General features: G+C 38.3%; 1 protein-coding gene across 2 annotated transcripts in view; it reads right to left on the reverse strand.

Moving 5' to 3' along the window:
- LOC139966538 (sialidase-2-like) overlaps positions 1-13,189 on the reverse strand; it is a 28,756-nt gene extending 15,567 nt beyond the window's left edge. The window contains exons 1-3 of one of the 2 annotated variants that reach the window (XM_071969663.1): positions 13,030-13,189; positions 2,657-2,854; positions 40-79 (exon numbers count right to left, since the gene is read on the reverse strand). In XM_071969663.1, coding sequence (XP_071825764.1) covers positions 40-79; positions 2,657-2,846 — 230 coding nt within the window. In that variant the 5' untranslated portion in view covers positions 2,847-2,854; positions 13,030-13,189. Of the gene's footprint in view, positions 1-39; positions 80-2,656; positions 2,855-8,132; positions 8,327-13,029 lie in introns of those variants that run through there. The other variant, XM_071969675.1, reaches the window with a different exon arrangement.
- Positions 13,190-23,270: the final 10,081 nt, after the last annotated feature.

Consider the following 23,270-nt stretch of genomic DNA (forward strand, 5'->3'; position numbering starts at 1 on the left):
GCGAGAAATATTGATTTTCATGAAAAAAAAAGGCCTTACCTAGAAGTATTGTATCCATAGAAGTCTTGAGTGAATATAACTGCAAAAAAGAAAGAGTATGAAGGTTACCGTAGGTACAGAAACAAATTACTTTGAGGTATACAAGGAAAATATCCATTAAACTATAACCGCAGTAAAAGGATACCTGGCCAAGAATCAATAGTTTGTGATGTGTGTAGTTTGTGTAACTGCCAGTGCATATATTGCAGGGCATGGAAAATAGGGTACTGCACTGTTAGTGCACTGCAGTGTGTACTGTGAATGCACTGTACTGCACTGTACCTTTCATATTTAAAATGTACTTTTCTGCAATCTGTAGTTATACTATGTTGTATCATTCTACATGGCACTGTTAGTGTTTAAATGAACTGTTCTGTTTATCGCAATGTACAGTACTGCAGTAATGAAGTGTACTGCCATGGGCCACAGTACATTGTTAGTATACATATATTGTACAGTAACTGCAATCTGTGATGGACAGTACTGTACTGAAATGATACATAATCCGTCCTGTAGTTTGTACAGTTAGCACATTGAGCTGTGCTGTAATGCAATGTACTGTACTGTACAGTAATCTGTACTGTAATGTACTAATATCTGTAAAGCTGCAATGTATGGTAATGTAATTGCAATGTTCTGTAATCTGTATTGTGATGTACCATACTGTAATTTATACTGCAAAATACTAAACATGTCATCTGTATGCCATGTACTTTACAGTACAGTATAGTACAGTAATGCAATGTACTGTTATGCAATGTACTGTATACTGTATACATGCAATGTACTATACTGAACAGTAGTTTGCACTGCAATGTACTGTACTACTACATACTATAATCTGTGTTGAAATGAGTACTGTAATCTGTATTGCATAACGACATAATCTGTGCTGCAATGTACTGTAACATTTGTCTCAATATTAACACTATTTACAGGCTTAATGCATGGTATTGTGGAAGTGGAGCTCATTTTCAGCTATACAGTAAGTAGCTGTTTTGAGCACTTTCGTTTTCTAGCAAGTGGCTAAAAAAAATTGTGAAATTAAGTGTTCTCATTCTGCAATGATGTGTTCTACATCTAAGTGTTATTATACTATGTTGTAGAATGCTAAATATATAAACAGATCTATTGTTTCCCTTTGATTCTTTCGGCCATTTCCCCAGAAAGATCGCATCCCAGTACTAATCGAACAGGACGCACATATCTGCATGATCAACCTGCAATGTACAGTAGTACTATTAGTGGAAGTGGTGCTTGTACTGTACTGCACTATGGCTGTCTATGCCAAGTATTATACAGTGTACAAACCTATTCACTGAACTGCACAGTTACACTAGATATATATTATGCTGTACTGTGCTGCAATGGTTCTTTGTGGCACTGTACTGTAATTACCATACAAAAATATGAACACTCATGATTTTTTTTAGAAATATGAGCGACGCTTAGAGAGAGAATACATTACACAGTAGGCAGCTGTACGAATGATAATGGTGGCTGATTTGCTGTGAGTATTCGTTAACTGTACAGTTACACAGGTACTGTAAATACATACTAGTCAATTTACATACAATTCACACATACCGTATCTGTACTGAATTGTATGTAAAGTACGTATATACTGTACTGTATGTCATCCAGGCAGATACTGTAGTTTTGTGCTGTTATTAATTTCAAATTGACATTTTCTCCAAAAGTCAACAGTCAAACTGAAAGTACCAGATGGATCATGCATCAAATCCCACGTGTCACAGCGTTTTTAATTGCTTCATTATTACACCATACACTTTTTGCAGTAGGGATATCAACGACCCATAAAAATATCAATATATACGGCGAGGCATGTAACCACATTTTAAGATATATTATAAGCAATGCAGTCTGCAAAAAAATTCTGCAAGTTTTGAAAAAGTCTGGAGTAATGAATTTTGATGTAAAAATTGTTCGTCTGTTCTCCAAATCATCAATGAAACTACATTTTATATCACTACAGTAGTTAGTCACAACACTGTAGATTCTCCAATTCCATCACAAACAAATTGAAGAGTTTGTAATTCACACCTTTTTCTTTAGCTGTTTGACAGTAGCAAAGACATGCACATTTGCAGTTTTCTGCCAGTGGACATTACGAAACATATTTTATAAACAAAATGTAATTCGGGAGGGGGGTGGGGGAAATCGTCCAATATAGAAATTGGCATGACTTTCATGAATGCCTGTCATTAGCCCCACATTTCTGTTGAATATCTCTGTCAGCGATTGCTATTGGGCTTCTCTCAAAAAGCCTGTATGAAAAGTAACTGATATATATACAGTACTGTATGTGTGGTAATTTAGGAAATTGCCAGTGAGAACTTGATTTTAACCAGTTGATTTGTTCGAGCACTTGCATTTTTTAAGCGAGTGGCTAAAATTATGGATTTCTTAGGATTTCTGACCGTTTGCTACTTTTTTCTCGATTTGTTACCATTCTGGAGTTCTGTACAGTACTGTAGTACCAACACTTAATCTGGGATTCACAAACTGTGAAGATTCTAAACACTAAACATCCATTTTTAAACTATATTGGACATGAGCAAAATATTGTAGTTTAAGGAGACATACTGTAACTTACCTTCTGGTTCTGTCTGCCATGGTTTTTCATGGAGGTACAGGTTGGGCGTAATTGGTTCCTCCTTGGGCGGGGGCGTGTATTGAAGTGGCGATGCCATTTGCCTGATAATAATGATGACGACTAGAACACCTGCACATATGAGCATGAACTGGAACGTGGAGCTATGTAACCTCATTGTGTAAACATCCATACTCAAGCCTTTGAAATATGAAAAGAAAACAAAACTAATAGTAAAGATAAACAAGGACTAGAATGAAAACAAAAATAATAGCAAAAATAAACAAAACGGACAAGAAAGAAAATAAAAATAATAGCAAAGAAGAAAAAAAGGACAAGAAACATTATGGAATTAAGTGTTGAGAAAATATTTTCATACGGTTAATTGACTAACCGTAATTATAATTAATCATACTCGGATATAGTAGTTTCAGATTGTTTGTCTTTGTTACGATACTGTACATCACTTGTAATTTATTGTTTCTTGTTATCTACTCTAATATTAAACAACTGTAAATTGTTATAATTAATTTGTTATACAGTTCCTTTGTATTAAAGGTGCACAATGAATAATCATAAACCACACTCACTGAGGAGCTTGAGAAAAAGGGGTCTTAAGTTATTTTGTAGCGAATGGCCAAAAGGAAACGTTGTTAAGATCGACACACAGGTACATATAGGGTCATGGAGGACAAAGCTCTCACTGTACCTAGACTGAGCATGAGCAAACTGTAGGCTGCTCAAGCCTATACCCAATAGTACAAGATTGTGGGCTTTTTTTTAGCCCACCTGCAAGTGGCCTATTGAGAACTCCTGTTGTAAAAGGAAGACTTTATTCATTTCATTGTCTTCCAACAATTTCAACAAACATGATCTGGTAGGTACAGTATTAAGTTGACAGAAATATCATCAGCAACCATCAAATTATGAGCTCAAACATTAAGAGGTTGCCAAAATGTATCAATCATGATGAATTTACAATTTTATGAAATTGTTCACATTGAATCTACAGTTTATAATACTGTTAACATTTACTCTGACACTTTAAGGTAACTGAACTTTCCTTCAGTTTACAAATTCAATAAAAAATGCTCTTGGCTTCAAGCACACTAACAGCTACAGTGGATGCATAAATTACCAGTGATTTTCTTCATGGATTTTCTGTCATGCCCAGCATAAAAAGAAACCAATCTCTTGACTGCCATGGGATGAACCTTACAACAAATCTTGACTTCAAGTTCACCTCTGACAGCACTATCAATCAAGATTGATTGCCATGCAGAGTATATATCAAATTTGCAGGTTATAAATGTCTTAGACAACAACAAAGAAAAAACCAACACCATATGTGGCTTTACCTGGAAAGTTGACAGACAACAGTCATTCCTTGCCACTTTTTCTTCAGTAATATATACTGTAGCTTTTATCATATAAAACAAGTACACAGAATCTTCATGTTTTCACCACTTTTGACAGCTCAATAATATTAATAATATTGAGGTATTATAAAGCACAGACCGATCCACTGATAACACAGTGCTCAAGGCGCATAGCAATATTACCCTGGTCAACGATAACCTGTCAAACATAGAGACAATCCCTCCACATGGCAGCAGCTAAACCTGGGTGAAGAGAGGCAATGGAGATGAAGTGCCTTGCCCAAGGACACAACGTAACGATCTAGCCAGGACTCGAACCTGCAAACCTTAGATCCAAGTCCACTGCCCTAACCACTTGACCACAACGCTCTTGGCTGACCACAACGCCCTCGGCAATGCACTACTGTATTGTGTAGACCTACTGCACAACACTACATCATACAGTACATTCAAGTTCATCCAAACTTGACTTGAATTGGAGTTATGGATAGGTACAGGATAATACTTTCATACTTTTATCCTTATTGACCTCAAATAACCTTTGATCTCCACATAAAACAATAGGTTCTTGCACTCACTAAAAGTGGATATATCCATATCATGTGTTACCATCATAGATGGTTTACTTTTCATACAGTTACAGTAATATGATACCTACAGTATAGACAACACTGAGGTGGGCTATGCATTATTTGTTTGTGTGGCTGCATGTGTAAATGTGTACAGTATTTGTACTGTACGGTATGTGTGTATTTTGATACAGTATTTTTAAATGAAACTCTTTTTAGTCAGGACTGTTAAATTCTACAGCATTTTGAAACTGTCAATGACCAGAAATATTCGGCAAGCCCAATTCTTATTGTACAGGTCTATAAAGCTCTGCAGATGTTACCTGTATTTGCTGTAGCATCCAACAACAGCAGCCTGACTGAAATTAAAAACCAAATTTGAAAACCACAAAGATATTATTGTTGGCTATAAAATGGTCTCACTCTGTAGCCAAGAAAATCAGGTAACAACAAATCATTTGGTCTTCCTCAATGAGTCAGTAAGTTCTCCCTTGGTACATAGCAGATGAACCAAAGTTCAATGTTTGTGAAAAATAAAGCAAATCGATCTACATTTCGCTATCTGACATGTCCAACTATGACAACACACAGTACATGACTACAGTATTTGCTTCAAACTCAGTTTATCCAGGTTAACAAACATTTTCAATGATCAATATCGTATTGTACATATCTGTCCATCGCTGTATCGTTTCTACACTGTGCTGTGGGTACTGACCGCAGCTGTATGTACTGACTGTACACTAGTGTCTAATTTACCGACGGTAGCAAGCTGTGTGTGTATTTTCTGGGATCGATGGTGGTGTCTAACACTTCTGTTACACCTCATTTGAAACTAGGACAGATTACCGGCATTTGACGCTTCTTTTTGCCAAGTCTTCACACCCTTTAAAAAATGGTGACAGTGTCAACACTACTAGCAATTTACACATTTCCAAGGGATAACCATTCCTTGTTCCATACAGTACTTAAAAAAGTAGTTTCTGTTAAATTACACTCGACAACAACAAAGTGAAGAGCTGCAAAGTCTGCAGAGTAACTGGCTAGTTTGACATTTCTCTTAGTGACCTACCACCCACTAAATGCTATAAGATACTGGCTATTATTAGTGGTTTTGAGAATGCTGTACTGTCTATATCTGGGGTGGGCAACCTACGGCCTGCGGGCCACATGCGGCCCCTCAGTGACTTTGGGCGGCCTGTGAGATGTCTCAAGAAAAAGAGAAAAAAATCAATCTATTTACATCATCACAAAAAACAAGCTAGCTACTTAGAATTTTTTCAGCACTATAATGATGCTGTTAGGTAGGCCTATTATCCCCATTAATGATCAACTGTACTGTATTGACATGTTTTTGTGAATACAGATTAAGTACACACACCTATTGCTTGAAAGTCTTCGGAATTAAAGGTTTGAAATCAACAGCAGGTCTTTGGTATGGTGCGGCCCAGTCAATTTTCACTGCTTATATCTGGCCCATTCATTCAGTAAGGTTGCCCACCCCTGGTCTATATATTAGAATAATCCCTCAGTCAACAGCTCTCTGAAATGTGTACACAGAGAGTAAGTCTGTACACAAACACACATGTATACTGTATACAGTGCATACATATATACTGTGCACCTGTAGGAATTCTCCAGGAAGTCATAACAAGTCTCCATTTTTGTGATTTGTTTAGTAAGAACTAAGTGCTGTACATGTACTGTGCAAATAAGAACTGTCTGTATTTGGTCTATTGTCATGTTCTAAGGATTAATGCATTGAACCATCAAATGGTTTTCATTCACTCCCCAGGCATTGCTCATACAGTAAAATCCTATGAGACTGTTATATATATATAGGTTATAGTTCATTTCCCCTCATATCCAGGTTTGTGCTATTAAGGAGGGATGTGGGACGGGGAGGGACAGAGAAGTGTGGCTCATCTACAGGGTAATGGAGTCACCCTTGTCAAAGGTAATGGAGTGTGCCCCCATGTGCCCATTTTTTTTAAATTTTAAATTGGTATCTCAAAGTGAAGGAACATTTGTGAGCTTATGCCACTTTTAAATTATTTACCTCAGACTGTTTCCTGATATTTCTGTCAATATCATAGTTGAAAGCTACTTTCATGAAAATCATGATGCATGAACTTAAGATCCCAAATGGACCACACTTCTATTACTGTTCATTTTAATCCCATGAAACCATGATTAGTTTGTATGCAATCACCACAACAAGTGAAGCAATCTGCCCCCTAACCACCCCCCTCAAAATGTTAAGCTTTGAAAGGGAACCATGACCATACCCCTGCAAAACCACAACTTGGTCCAGTACATGTATCTGTCATGAAAAAAACTTGGTACAATGTACACTTAGTGTGTAGTACTGTACTCAAGCTTAACTGTATTTTTACCAAATTTTGAATTACATTCTATGCCAGCTTTGAGCAGGTGTATCAAAACATTATTTAATTAATAGTGATATTTTGTGTACACAGTAATTTGGAGCATATAAAGAATTTTAGTTCTCATAAAACCTTGAGAATACTTTGGTTCAGTGTGTACATTGTATCTGTGACGCAATTTGACCTGTACTCTGCATTATATACTGTATGTGATACCAAATAAATGATTCCCTGTAAATTGTTCATAAATCCACAAATTATATGACTGCAAGTTCTTCCCATGATTGAATTACCAACTGGCAAACTTGCTCTTACTGAATGGATGTAGACATCGTACTGTACATGTACAATTATAATGTATGTGATAAAAGAGCTTTCCCTGTAATCGCTAAATTATTCTATTTTTTATGAGCGAATGCTAACAGTTCCAGGACTACTGTGCGTTCATCACAGCACCAAAATTCCAGTACACTATATATATTTGAAGTCAAAATAAAGTAAAACTGTTAGCAAACTGCTTATTCACTAAAGAGCCTACAGGTGTAAGAGAATGTGTAAAAGTAAGTTGGCCTGACATTTCGATCCTAGCAGGATCTTCTTTAGAGGCTAAAAATGCCTCTGAAACTTTTAAGGATTTCTTTTTCTGGTGGTCTGAGGGATTTTTTTAACCTCTGAAGCAGATCCTGCTAGGATCGAAACGTCAGGCCAACTTACTTTTACACATATATAAATTCAAAATAAAATAAAACTGTTAGCAAATTGCTTATCCACTGTAAAAGCCTGTGTAAGAGAATGTGTAAAAGTAAGTTGGCCTGACATTTCAATCCTAGCAGGATCTTCTTCAGAGGCTAAAAATGCCTCTGAAAGTTTTAAGGATTTTTTTTCTGGTTGTCTGAGGGATTTTTTTAGCCTCTGAAGAAGATCCTGCTACAGTAGGATCGAACGTCAGGCCAACTTACTTTCACACACATATAAAGTCAAAATAAAATAAAACTGTTAGCAAATTGCTTATCCACTATAAGAGCCTGTGTAAGATATAACCGGTAATAATATAAGAGTCTGACCCGTGACCTCACAAATTTGTGCCGATTTCTGACGTGACGTCAGAAATCGTGAGGTCACGTCACGAAAATTCAAATCTTACCCGCTAAACAGAAAACTGGAACATAAATTTCAAAACGATATTTCTTCGAGATAAACCTTCAGAATCAAATACCTAGTTAACTTCAAGGAAACCTAACACATCTCCTGTTTCACCACGTAGTAGAAATGTCCGTTTTAGTTTGAAAATAGTAACTAAACTTAAGTAAGTTGGCCTGATGTTTCAATCCTAGCAGGATCTTCTTCAAAGGCTAAATGACAAGTAACAGTACACAGAAGGGACAAGAACACACACAGAATACAGACAGGCTAATGAGCAGGTAAACACTATATGAAGTCTATAGACTTTATGTGCATAACACACAAGGTACATTATTAATACAGCTGAGCAAACAGAATATGACAAATGTAATCCTTTTCCTTTATTTAATTACCATAATTCATCGAAACTATAGTTTTACACCTGCTTTGCTGAGTACAGCAAATATTACTAATCAGTTTGTATTCATGAGTGAAACATACGTACTGTATATACTGTACAATCACATTGTAAGGCCTTGTTATCCCTCGGACGACCAGAAAAAAAATCCTTACAAGTTTTACCTGGTTGAATTATATTTATAATAATGGATTAAAATAAAGGCTTACACTGAGGAGCTGATGTCTTCATCAAGTTAGCGTAATGACAAGGACACTCCAGCAATAAACCTGGCTATCTTGAACACACAGAAATGACAATAGAAATATTAATTATACAGTTACTTCAACAGTACTTATCCAAATCAAACGTTTCTGTTTAGTTGGTCTTTGACATGAATCAAGTTTAATTTTAATGGACTAGAACTGTTAACAGTGATTTTTTTCAACAGCTCCTACAGTATAACCTTGAGCATATCCAGAACAAATATTTATATGTCTAACTTCATCCTTTCATATACTGTACTGTCTTCAATGGGTACAAAGTTCTGTTTAGGTAGATTATTTCATATTAAGCTTTATATATTGTGTCCAGAAGAACACCTGTTACAGTAAAGATAGTCCCTTGAGAAATGCAACCTACAGAGCAAATTTTTACAGATTTTATCTGGTCGTCCCTCGGACCAACCGGGCCTCACAATTTGGTTGTCTTAACAGCAAATTTGGTTTTCCAAAAAAAACGTAGCAATATAACAGTGTCCAATATATACAGTACAATGTAGGAGAGATGTGTGCAGTAGGTTTGGTGAACAGAACATCAGCCTTAGGAGGGGGAGGGAGAGAGGAGAGAGGGGGGGGATGACACAAAATTTTTGTTTTAACTATTTGGTGCATTTAGTTACAGTGCAATCCGAATTTGATGTAAAAGGGCGGTTGTCTGCCGGACAACCTCCACAGCTGAGTTTGGTTGTCCGAACATAAATTGGGTCGTCCCGGAAGACCAGACTACTGTTAAAAATTTGCCCTGAAATGCCCTGCCTCACACTGATGATTTGTAAAGTGAAATACAAGTCATTAATGTACTTTCAATTTCTTTTGATCTCACTGTTAATATGTACAATAAAATCACAACATCAACCAGAAATTGAAATGAAATAAGCCCTGGCGATTTCATTGCTAACTAATGAAGCGGGCAAACAACATTTAATGAAAAAAAGACAATGGCCTCATCACAAAATATTGAATTTGACTCATTTTCAGATTAATGATATGTAAAGTATATTGTTTACTTTTACATTGGCAAATTTGATTTCAAATCTGTTTTAGTATTGGGTTTACCTTTACAGTAGGGATGGTTAAATGTCAACCAAATACACACTGAGGGGGCAAATTCCACACGCCAAGTACTCAATGTGTACAGTAGTTGGGAAAATAAAGCATTTGGCAGATGGGTAAATATTCAGCAATGTGATTCACAGATAGGAAGGTTATACTGTGCAAAGGTCTAGGTACAGTACATCAAAAACACATTTCCTTTAAAATAAAAAAAAGTCCTATTTTAGGTACTGTAATTTGTTAAGTTTTCAGTGTTTAGCTAACACTATTCACCGAGAGTAAGGTTATACTGAGCAAAGGTCTACAGTGTAGGTACAGTACATCTAAAACATATTTCCTTTTCAAAAAAAGTCCTATTTTGGGTACTGTAATTGTTATGTTTTCACTGTACATAAAAGAATCTGGCAATTGCGAGTGACATTTTACAGTTTATCTATATCAGCTGCTAAAGGCCACAGACCACAAAACTAATTTGGGGGTAAAACTTGCGGCATACACGCAATAGCACTGCAGAGGAAGAGAGACTGAATACACAACTTCACTAGGTGACTGGTTTGGTGCTTTTCTGACTTAATTCTTATTACAGTGCATAGTACATTACAACAGACATACAATCTACAGTTGCACCCTTGAGTGCCCCCATATAAAGATCTGTATACATTCTATACAATAGGATGAAGAGTGACAATGGATAGGATAAAGGCATAGGAGTGCCTATACAGGACACTTCTTAAGCTATGCTAATCTTCCTGTCTCCTACAGCCTAGCCTACCTTTTTATATCAGAAACTTACAGGGTTTCATTAGCAGACATGTACTGTATGTTGATGACTGTCATTGCATACTGTAGTTGGTTTTCAATATGTTTCAGGCAATGGGATAAAAAGTGTCAGAAACTTCTGCAGATGTGTTCCCATCGCTTTAACAATAGAATATCGTTTATTGCATAGTGCATCACTACCCCATTGACAGTCCTTTACAGTGCTATGTGTTATATGCACAAATTGTTTGACTTCATCACATTAAAATGTGACAATCACTCATATATTTTCTCCAGCCTGGTTGTAACTTTAAAGCTTGGGCAAACACTGTTTATCACCATGTGCACTGGGGGTGAGGCTTTTGGCATCAACATTTTGGTCTAACTAATTATGCTGTTATTAATTGCTAGATCTGAAACATCCAAGTTGCAGCTTCACTACAGAAATAATTCCAAACAAGCATTGAGTCAAATTTCAAATGATACAGTACAATTTTTTCATCAGCTACATGCACAAGGTGAGCAAAATCTGAATTTATGTGTTTGGCCTAAGTTAGGCCAAGGCTTGAAGGAGAGTGAACTGTCTAGGCTAATATGATTTTCCAGTGGTACTATTACTCTTCAATACTAACATATCTTCAGTCTCGGTCTTACTACAAGTCCAACTCCTAGGGGCTTTGTCAATACTGTACCTTTAAATGACAGACTGGTTGTTACTAGGATTTAAAAAGTTGTGCCCGGGGTACACAACACCTTAAAAGGTTAAAAACTTGCGTCCCTGCAGTCCTCCATGAAAACATGCACTTAAAAATTCCACATACAGGAACACACAATACTTAGCTATAAAGACCCCAGACCACACATTGGCTTGTGCACAACGGAATCCTATAGAGATAGGTCTATAATATTATGCAGGAAAAAAAGTCAAATGATGAAACTTGTTACTTATTAGTAAATTTTGCCGTAGATTAGTTACAGTAGCATATATGCTGGCCTAAACATCTCCCAATGCATACTACTGCATGGTATCTCCCTTGCATAGCGTCTGTCAAAATGATGGCTACAAATACTCTTTGATGTCCGAAGTCAATGTAAAGTAACACAGTGCCTAGAGAGATAATGACAATGGGTAAGGGACTGTTAGCCAATCAGATCACCATTTACAATTGAATTATTTCTGAGACTATCACATAAAATATCTGAATCATTGTTCTGATCCCTTTGACCATGTATTTCAGTCAATTTTTTGCTGCAATGTTTGTGTTGTAAACTACTTTGTGCATCGTCAAAAGTAGACGTTGAAGCTTGATATTTTTAATTGACGTTACATACAAAATGATTCAACTAGGCCTGTGGTAATTTTCCTTGGTTGGTTGCTTACAAACACTGCAAAGCATCCAGGGTAAATGTTCCATCAGTTACTCTATTGTTGGAAGTAGTCCCTGCTTCGCGAGCAACACAAAGAGCACAATTGAAGATTTATGCAATACACTCACTGAACAAGTTTACTAAACCAGCCAAGCAAGTTCATTTGTAAAACAAATCCAGTTCGGAGTTTCGATTTGAGAAAGTGGGGGATTGTGGGGTATATGGAAAATACACAACAAGGATCAGCATTCTTACAAATATATTTAGATCAAGAACACCGCTTACATGCTGTGTAAGAAAGTAGTCTTCCAAGATACACTCCAGTTTTGACTATGTGTTGTAGGTACAGTACGGCGATATGATTGTTTCTTCCCAGGCTTTGAGGATTTGCACATGTGCAGATAAAACTCTGAGGTTCGAACAGGCTTCTTTACATGTATGCAGTAATGAACTGTGCATAATTTAACGAGAGATCTGCACACTGTAGGTACAGGCAAGTAGGCAACTTGCAAGGTCAAAGAATGGAGCTCTACTAAGCTACTGAGTTGGCAAACAGGGGAAAATAAGGGCAGTTGAAAAAGGGGGTATGGTGGCAAAAGTCGGTTGAAAAAGTGGCAGCATGGGCAAAAAGAGGGGTGGGGTATGCCACCCCTGTAAAACAGCGATGATAGAGCACTGGCATCTGCCCTACATGTATATTGTGTCAGATTGTTCATAACATAAAGGCAGTGTTAAGATCACATTGTTAGCACTACACTATTAAAAATAGTTCATATAAAAATCGCAACTGGTGTTCGACCAGGACGAAAGCTTCTTTGCGGCACGCAACGTTTTTGCAGGACTCACGTCCCTGGGAGTGGGACATTAACTGTTTTTCTCTACTCTAGTAAATACTGTTAGGCTATGTCTAGCCTATACATAGCCAACAACAAACAGCCTATAGGCTCATGTACTGTGTGACTTGCTAGAGGCTCTAGTAGAGCATTCAACAGTGGCCTTACGCGTTCGGCCGAACCAGTTTCTTTCCCATCCCTTCCTAAACAACGAAAATGGATGCTTACCTAAAGCTTATTTTCGGATGAAACACCAATCGCAGACATGTTGTTAAAGTTATGTATGCATATTTTTTAACATTACTATACGTGTTGTCGTCAATACGCAGTTGTGGACCGGAGTCTACCCAGTTATAGTGCAGCAGGACTGTTAATGTGTGTGTTGTATTCTGTATATAATATGATCGACCCTGTGTACAGATCATTGTACCAGCAATGACAGAGAAAAGATAGACACCCCCACCAAAACGAAGTGATTATTCGCAGGGCAGCCCGGCGAATAACGTACACAGACACCTTATTCGCAGGGCTGTGACGATTTTGAAAATAGGTTTGTTATTAGGTTTGCTATTGATACCAGTCAGTTTAGGGACCTTGAAAAAGCCAGTCTTTTGGGCCCAAATAGTCTTAGCCACTTCATAAGCTAATTTTTGGAGCCCCAGCAGTTCAAGTTTAAAAGCTTATTTTAAGGGAGCTTATCTTGGGATTCCCCAAAAGCCAATATTGCCTGAAAGCCAATATGGTCAAAGGTGTGACACCCCCCCCCCACCTCCCACACCTTTACATGCAAATGAGCAGTCACTCTGCAAAAACAAAGGTGAAAGTGATCGAGGGATGACATTTTTATGTTGGCGGTACTAATGCTAGACTGGTTCAATCTTAAGGCCCTAGGCTCCCAAAACCAATCCTAACAGCATTAAGATAGGAATCCCAAAGGCCAATAAATTCCTCAAAATATAGAGGCTCCCAATTAAGACTCTCAAAAAGATAGCTGGTGCCCAAAAGCAAACTCGAATAGCCCCAAAAGCAAACTCGAATAGCCCCAAAAATTACTGAGCCCGTTAACCCAGTCTAAGGCTGCCCTGTGAATAAGGTGTATGTGTCTGGCTTTTCGCAGGGCAGCCCTGCAAATAAGATGCTTGTGTCTGGCTATTCACAGGGCTGCCCTGCGAATAAGGTGTATGTGTCTGGCTATTCGCAGGGCTGCCCTGTGAATAAGATGCTTTTGTCCGGCTATTCGCAGGGCTGCCCTTTGAATAAGGTGTATGTGTCTGGCTATTCGCAGGGCAGCCCTGCAAATAAGATGCTTGTGTCTGGCTATTCACAGGGCTGCCCTGTGAATAAGGTGTATGTGTCTGGCTATTCACAGGGCTGCCCTGCGAATAAGCCCCACCCCACCAAAAAAGTGAAAGCGAAAGTGGATGCTCTAACCACGATTCTATTAGACTACTGGTTAGTAAATCGCTGACAAGAAATACAATTGTGAAAAGATTGAAGAGGTTGTTGGATCTGCCATCGTTGTATTGAAAGTGCGGTGATTTTAATGGCTTTAGAAGCGACATAAGAGACAACATTTCTACGAGGGAATGGTGTAACGAACTCGTGTGTATTTACAACGTTAATAGCATAACAAAAAAACACGTGACTTGGGAGCACACAACTAACACCCCCACTTGCTCTCATAATAATAAACATCCTTGTATGAAAATTACTTTAAAGCAATATGCATATTGTAACTTCTTGTGTTCAGAGTGTTCAAATGTTAAATACATCAGTTACCAAACAGGAATCGCTTGAACTTGTTGATCTTTGATTTTGTTGCTGGTTTTGTAAAATTATCTGCAACCATATCCTCTGTTGGGCAATATGTAATGTTAACCTTACCCTCATTGACCATTGTACGAATAAAATGGTACTTGACATCAATGTGTTTTGATCTTTGTCGGTGAACAGGATCTTTACTCAATGAAATAGCACCCTGGTTATCTTCAAAAATATTAGTACAGTGAAAAATTTTCTTGTCCATACCATTCAACAAACTTTCTTGTGTTGTAGCTGCCAATGCCATGTATTCAGCCTCACAAGTGGATAATGCAACTGTTGGTTGCTTCTTAGATTTCCATGAAACGAGTGGACCATCCCCAGTCAAACTAAAACAATAACCAGTTGTACTTCTTCTGTCCTCCACTGAAGATGCCCAATCTGAATCACTGTAAGCAAGTAACCTTAAGGGTTGACTTGATTTCTTGAAGCATAATTTGTGATCAATTGTACCTTTTAGATACCTAAGAACATGTTTGGCAGTATTCATGTTCTCTGCTTTAGGTTCTGACAAATGCTGTGACAATCTACTTACCACCCAACTTAGGTCTGGTCTAGTGCATGTCATGGCATAAATCAAACTTCCAACTATTTCACGGTAATTCTTTGGATCAACAGCTTCACTACTGTTACATTCCAATTTCTGTTCACATGGAGTGGATCTGGGCTTACAGTTTACCATTCCAAATCTTTCTAGCATTTTGCTGATATATTTGTCCTGGCTCATCTTGATTTCTCCCTCCTTTTGCTCAAAATGGATTCCAAGAAAATATGATATCTTACCCAAATCTTTCATTCTAAATTTCTTCTGCATAACTTCCTTGAACTGATTTAGCAAGTGTGTGTCACTAGCTGCCATAATCAGATCATCAACCCAAATAATGACTATGATCATGTCATTTTTAATCTGCTTCTTGTAGACACAATGATCTGATGAATTTTGAACAAAATCATTTTCAACAAGGTACTCATGTAATACTTTATTCCAATTTCTACCTGACTGTTTCAACCCATAGAGTGATTTCTTTAACTTATAAACCAACTTTTCTCCTGTGTCTGATAAAACTTCAAAGCCTTCTGGTTGCTCTAAATAGATTTCTTCAGCAATAGGAGCATGCAGGTAAGCAGTTTTGACATCCATCTGATGAACAATCAGATCATTTTGCACTACCAGTTGCATTAAAATCCTAATTGATGTGATATTAGCTGTCGGGGCAAATGTTTCTTTGTAATCTATCCCCTTCACCTGATTGTAACCCTTGGCGACATATCTTGCCTTAAATCTCCTTGTACCTTCAAAATCCTCTTTAATTGCATACACCCATTTTCCCCCTACTGGATGTTTACCTTCAGGTAAAGTTGTTATCTCAAATGTATCATTCTCCCTTAATGAATTTAGCTCTTCTTCCATGGCATTTTTCCATGTTGATATATAAGGTGAATTTACCGCTTCCTTGTACGTTTGGGGAATTCCACATACTTTATAACAGTAATCAATACCAGTCATAATAGAATCTCCATCTTCAACATGTGATACATACTCATCTAAGTATTTGGGAGATTTTCTCTCCCTCTTGGGGTAGTAACGTCCTTGACTTACATCACCCATACTTCTTTCACTGTGGTTTTCCTCTGAACCACTTTCCTTTAAAATTTCTCTTGTTATTTCTCTTTGAGACACATTTGTCTTACTTCCATTATTGTTTTCAGGAACATGAGCATCACCACTAGACTCCCCACATGTGTATTGTTGAGGAAACAACTCAACTTCATCATCCAATACATCAGTTTGGGTTTGTTTCTCAATACCTCTTTTCTTACAGAACTTGACCAGCCTGTTTTTAGACACCTTTCCACTGTTTGCATGATACACTAGGTATGCAGGACTATTCTTGTCATACCCAACAAAAATTCCTTTCTCACACCTAGAATCTAGTTTCTTTGGGTCGTGCTTATACGCATAACACTCTGATCCAAATATCCCCATTTTGGATAGATCAGGTTGGTTCCCTGTTAACATGTGATAAGGGGTTTGCTTAATGCGGTTGTTGAAACATCTGTTTCTAATATGGGCAGCTGTTTGGACTGCGTATGTCCACAAGAACTTGGGCAAACCCTTGTCTATTAATAGACACCTCCCCATTTCAAAAAGAGTTCTCCACTGCCTTTCAGCGGTACCATTTTGGTGGGGAGAGTACGGTGAAGAGGTTTCATGCCTTATGCCCATTTTCCTTAGTACTGACTCAAAAGCATTCCCTGTGAATTCTGAACCATTGTCAGACCTGATACACTTTACTTTGCCATAAGGTGCACAATCTGCCAAAAACTTTTCCAATACTAATGCAGTGTCACCCTTGTTTCTAATGAAATAAACAAATATGGCTCCTGAATAATCATCGGTGAATGTTGCTGCATATTTGAACCCATCCTTAGCTACAGGGTTAATAGGTCCTGCTAGGTCTGTGTGAACCAACTCTAGGGGTGTGGTGGCCTTAGCATCTAGTTTTCTACTCCTACTGTTTACAAATTTTCCTTGAGTGCATGTGTCACAATCAAATGTTGACTTATCAACTTCACCTTTAATTTTCATACCTTTGACTACATCTTGTAATTTAAGAATATCTTCAAAATTACAGTGTCCTAAAATTTCATGCCATGTATGAACATCATATACAGCGTTAACTCTGTCACCTACTATTTCTTCGTCCACAACGTTCAGGTAGTACAATCTTCCTTGTTCTTTCATGTTGAACGTAGTACCATCTTTGTGGGTAAGTATGTTGCATCCTTGCTTGAAGGTCACTGTGGCTCCATTGTTGGTGGCAGCTTTAACAGAAAACATGTCCTGTGGGTAGGAAGGGATATACAGTGCCGCTTCCAGCATAGATTCTACATTCTTGCCTTCTGTACTTAGCAAGGTAACTTGGGCGTTTCCACGTTTTAGCGCTACATTATTTTCTCTTGTCCCATCAGCTAGCTCCATGTAGTGGTTTTCTGGATGGAAAGTATTGTCAAAAGAAACAAATTTTGATAGATCTGTGATTATATGTGATGTAGCTCCACAATCTACCATTAAGGTTCCTGGCCCTCCTCTTTGACGTATGTTGCTTGTATTGTTGCCAGCCTTGAATGAGAATGTGTGATCTTCTTCTCTAGTTTCGGTCTGTTCCGCTGTTTGCTTTGCCTTGTCCTTGCGGTTATGTCTTCTGCAAGTTTCATCACTGTGTGTGGAACTGTTATGGTATTTACACCATCTTGGCAATTTGGTTTGAGACTTGTTACTTGTTTGAAGCTTATACGGGCACAATCTAGCAATATGTCCCTCATTTCCACACTGATAACATGTAAGTCTCCCTTTAATTCTTCTACTTCCAGTGGGTACTGTACCTGTACTTCCTGCCTTCATGACGTTGTCAGATTTGTCATGCGACTCGACTCGGAATTTCTCAGTCTCCTCAAAACTTCTCAATTTGCTTTTGAATTTGGTAAAAGTAATCTCATCATTGCTCTGTGTGATGTGAATAGCAAAGGGTTTGAAAGACTCTGGCAATCCTTTTAAAATCATTGCTATCAATAACCCATCACTTAGGGTCTCTTTTGCATTACGTAGGGCTGTAATGGCTTTTTCTGCCCTAATTATGTAATCAGTAATGCTCTCGTTTGGTCCTTTCTTGAGAGAGGTTAGCTCAGTGTACAGCGTAATGATACGGGGCTTTCCCTGGTTCGAGTAATGTTCTCTCAGTATCTTTAGGGCTTTCCTTCCATCATCGGCAGCATCTCTCATTACCAACGACAGGCTTTTATCATCTAAAAACTGTATCAGTTCAGCATAGCATTCTTCGTTCTTACCTACGACATCATTAACGTTAGGCTGTCCACTGCCAGCCTCACCTTCGGGCGGTACGTCTAGACCTAGTATGGTATCTTTCAGTTTCATCATACGTAGATGTCCGAGAAATTTCGTTTCCCACAATTCGTATTCATTTTCGTCCCCGTTGAAGCAAAGTCTCTGCCATCGACTTCCTGGATCACGCCTGGGCCCATAACCTGTTGGATCTGCCATCGTTGTATTGAAAGTGCGGTGATTTTAATGGCTTTAGAAGCGACATAAGAGACAACATTTCTACGAGGGAATGGTGTAACGAACTCGTGTGTATTTACAACGTTAATAGCATAACAAAAAACACGTGACTTGGGAGCACACAACTAACAGAGGTGATATTTTTCAAGAAATTGTACCAGGCAAATGTAACCAAAACGCAGCAAAATTATTTCTACCCGTTGCCAGAGAAAGCGAGTGTTAATTTGAATCCAGTTTCTATATATAAAAATTATAAATGTGTCTTTTGGGGTCCAAAATAGTTGCAAGTTTAAAATGTTTTTAAACTTTGTTCTTGGACGAATCCAGGACTTTAGAATGGGGATCGATGTGGCCTGGTACCGTTGATGCGAAGTTCCGTATATGAGGTTCATGACCTAACATTTTTTATAAAAGCCCAGTCACATTTCACCGGATTGCAATAACGGAGAGGGAACGAAGACAAAAAATGGCACTCCGTTGATGTACGTTAGTATCCGTTTAGTCTGCGGTTCTCCTCCGTCCGTCTACGTTTCATTACCGGGAAGGTCCGGTTTGTCCGGTGTCGATTTTGAACATGCACAAACCTTGGAACGGACATCCACCGAAAAATGTCTCCGTTATTTAGTTTGTTACTAATCCGTTATGCTTCCGTTTTATCAGTTTCTCACGCGTTTTGTTCGTTCTGTATGCGTTTGGCATACTGTATTTCTCCGTTCGTCTCTGGTTATTGCTATTGCTCACCGGATCATTAACGGACAAAGAACGGATGAAACGTAGAAGTACAGTACCTATACCGTATATTCGACGGACGCTAACGTAGAAATAACGGAAGTGCAAAGGAATAGAACTGACAATGAACAGATAGGTAACGTACGTTACACGGAAGAAACGGAAGAACTCAGGCCAGGAAAGTATAACAGACGGACATAGAACGGAGATGCAGCGTACCTCCACCCTTGTCCACTCCAAGCGTCCCACGCCTCATTCTGCTCCTATAACCTCTACCGTCAACACCTACATCATGGACCCTTCAGAAAGATTCAAGCTTCAGACCACAGTGTCAGCTTTATAAGCACAGATGCTTATCATTGAAGCCAACATCAAGACCAATGAACAAGTCAGGAAGAGAAGGAAGAGACGTGCTCGGCGTAAATGCTGGTCTAGGGCCTTGCTGGGTTCACAGAGAAGACGGCAGTTTGGTCTTTATGACCAAATAATGCAGGAGCTGCGAATGGAAGACCAAAATCTTTCATCAACTTCATGAGAATGCCCCCTGATTTTGAGGCACTCCGGAGGCCCAGGTTTTAGACCGTTTCTTCTCCGTTGCTAGTCCAGTATCTCCGTTACTTTTCCGGTACTCCTACGTTTTGTATGTTCTTTATCCGTTAATTGTCCGTTGTAAATTCGTTACTATCCGTTGGTGTTCGTTAGTTCGTTCGTTGTTCATCCGTTGTTCGTCCGTTGCTGTCCGTCCCTTGTACGTTTGTAATCCGTTTTCACCGTTGAACGTCCGGTACGTTGCAACCCCCAGATGCATGCGCGACAACTTTTGCCAACGGAAATAACCGGATGACTGTTTTTCGCGCGTACTCTTGTCCGTTCGTGCAATCCGGTGAGATGTGACTGGGCCTTTAAGAGAGAGTACATTCTGATGCACATTTAGGCTACAAATTAGGTCTTTAATTGGATCTACTTATAATTGTGTGTTTAGATCATTGAGAAGTTAATTGTACAGTTTCTCATGTCGTACAGTAAATGCTTAAAGTGTTTTCCTTTGTTTTTTTTTACATGTCTGAAGTAACAATAATTATTTCGGCAAGTAAGCTGCTATACTACTAAAAATCGACATTCTTCTCGACATTAAGGGGAGAATTTGCTGCTAAAAATAGGGCAAACAGTGTTTGTGTTTGATTTGCGTTATTGTGGGGGATTATTTTCCATCTTCGCCGATATTTATTTTCAGTAATCCATGTTACTAATGTTACTTTTGTGGTTCTAAACGTGTTGCATTAAGCTTGCTGACAGAGGACTTAGAGGCATTGAAGAATCGCCCCAAACCGCGTGCTGCCCTCTGAAAAAGTTAGCTTTCCGTTGCCTGCAAGTGAAGTTTTTTTTCTTGGCGCTACAAAATGCAGACAGTAATGAACGACTTATATGAAACCTGAGATGTACATCGCTGCTATGTACACTGTGTTGTGGGTATTGACCGTAGCTGCATGTATTGACTGTACCCTAGTGTCTAATTACCGACGGTAGCAAGCTGTGTGTATATTTTCTTGGATCGATGGTGGTGTCTAACATTACTGTTACACCTCATTCGAAACTAGGCCTATACGTCAGATTATTGGCATCAGACGTTTCTTTGTGCGTGAGTCTTCACTCCCTTTGAAAGGTTACCAGCACCTCATCCATCTTCCTAAAATACAGAACCTTCTTGTTATAATATAAAGATCATGCAGTTAATTTTACGCTTGCCAATTTACAATGTCTACTCGAAAGCTTGTTAAATTCATATCTATATATTTCTCATGATTTCTCTGTTATTGATCCCCCTCTCTTGGTAACTCCTTACAAGGAAAATCCACCTGTAGATTGTACGTGTAGACAACAACCAGATTTACCCCCTCTCTACTGGCGAGGACACCCTTCCCTCATAAACCAAACGTGACGTCATGCTATTTCACTCGTTACTGTGTACAAACCTTTGCGAGTCCCGTCTTCCCCATGTCACAATCTTAAATTAAGAAAGTAGCTATGTACGTGATTCCATAACCTTGGTCCTTAGACTATGAGAACCAGTCGTTATTGGAGTTGATAGGTGTCGCACCATAATTGATTGTTCCATTGACTTACACACTAAACTCGTCACTTTCAAGACCCGCCAAAGCATAGATAGAAGTTTTCAACTGGCATATCCTACCATGGGCGGCGATTATGGGGGGGGGGGGATATAGTATCTAATATCCCCCCTCCCCCATATTTGGTGGCATATCGTTTTTTATGTGGCTATAAATTGAAAATAATGCACGGTGAGATTATTTATCCAAATCATATTTGGCGGTGGCTGTCACATTAGAATAGTATAATTTAGTTAATTTGAATTTTTATGACAGAAGAAGTCAATCTGTCAGCTGTTTATTTCAGAAAGTTTTTTCAAGTAACTTTAACTTAAGTCAATCCTGGTTGTTGTTGTTGTTGGAAAGTAGTATCCAGGGATGTAGGACAATTTACATAAACCTAATCCCTCTATTCACTACAAAAATACAGGGTAGCATAATTGAGTATGTATACAAAAGAAACATCACCAGGTCAGGGCATAGTTAATATAATACAAAGGTACAGGGTAGCATAGCATAGCTAGTGCACACAAAAGAAACCTACCAGGGCAGGACATAGTCAAGATGACAATGTATTGTATTGCCAAGTTATACTAATTGATGCACTAGTAATTATGCGTGACATCACATCCAGCCAGTGAAGTGAGTGTTGGATAAGATTTTTATTCACTCTCCAAAATACCATCATCGGATTGAGTCCTGCTATATCTCTTAGCTGAAAAAGACGGAGCTACAGTAGTGTGATTTTCATATCATGGGGCACAGGATCCTATATATAGGATACCTGTATTGAAGCCTGGGCTAGTATACTGTAATTTATAACTGGCATTTAACTGTGAAATCTGAAAACACAATTATTTCCTGGAGACTCCAGATTCATTCAATATGTAGTGTTCTGGATAGGGCAGCTTGTCGGCAGCGTTGGAATGAGAGTACACTACCTGACCGGATAAAATATAGCTGTATTGCAGAGCTCGTCTGACAGTTTAAGAACTGGCACCATTTGCCACTCTCCTCACATTGAGTCGAAGACCGGAAGCTTTTGAGGATAGTTTGAGGATAGATTGAGGACAGTTTTTTTTACCGACTTCGACTATAACACCTACCACAACCTGATATCAGCAACCGCATGTCAACAAGTATTGTCAACATCTTTAGGCAATATTCGTCATAGTGACAACTCAGAATTCATTTTTTTTTTAAGATAAATGTTAAATCAGAATTTCATGATGTAAAGGGGGGAAAGCTCTTCAGACTAGAAGAGGTAATCTCATTCTTTTATAGAGAAAAGAATGTCCTATAAATATATATATTAAGACTAAATTTATACGTACCAGTTTGCTCTCTCGCAATTGAAAAAGATCCAGGGGTATCAAAACTTTGGAAAGTCTTAAACTTTTCAGTAGTTAAGCTAAATCTAGCATATGTCATCCTCTGGTAAAGATTGCGCCAAAGCAATCCGTTATCTTTAAGTATTCAGGAGTCATATGTGTTCTTAAGCAGTATTACAGAACGAACGTTGTAACCTTTATTTTCCATGTTCCTTTTTTTTATTATTTTAAGGAGAAAGTTCCTCCTCAATAAATACATATTCACTTAAGAAGTTGAATTTTATAAAACTTGTTCTGTATCATTAGTTGGAGTATTTCTTTTCTACATTGCATATTGATTTTGGATAGCCGCTAGGCGAATGTGTCGCATTGCCACTTGCTTTCTTTTTGTGGGTGAGA

Source organism: Apostichopus japonicus, chromosome 1 (assembly GCF_037975245.1).
Source record: "Apostichopus japonicus isolate 1M-3 chromosome 1, ASM3797524v1, whole genome shotgun sequence".
Lineage (NCBI taxonomy): Eukaryota > Metazoa > Echinodermata > Holothuroidea > Aspidochirotida > Stichopodidae > Apostichopus > Apostichopus japonicus.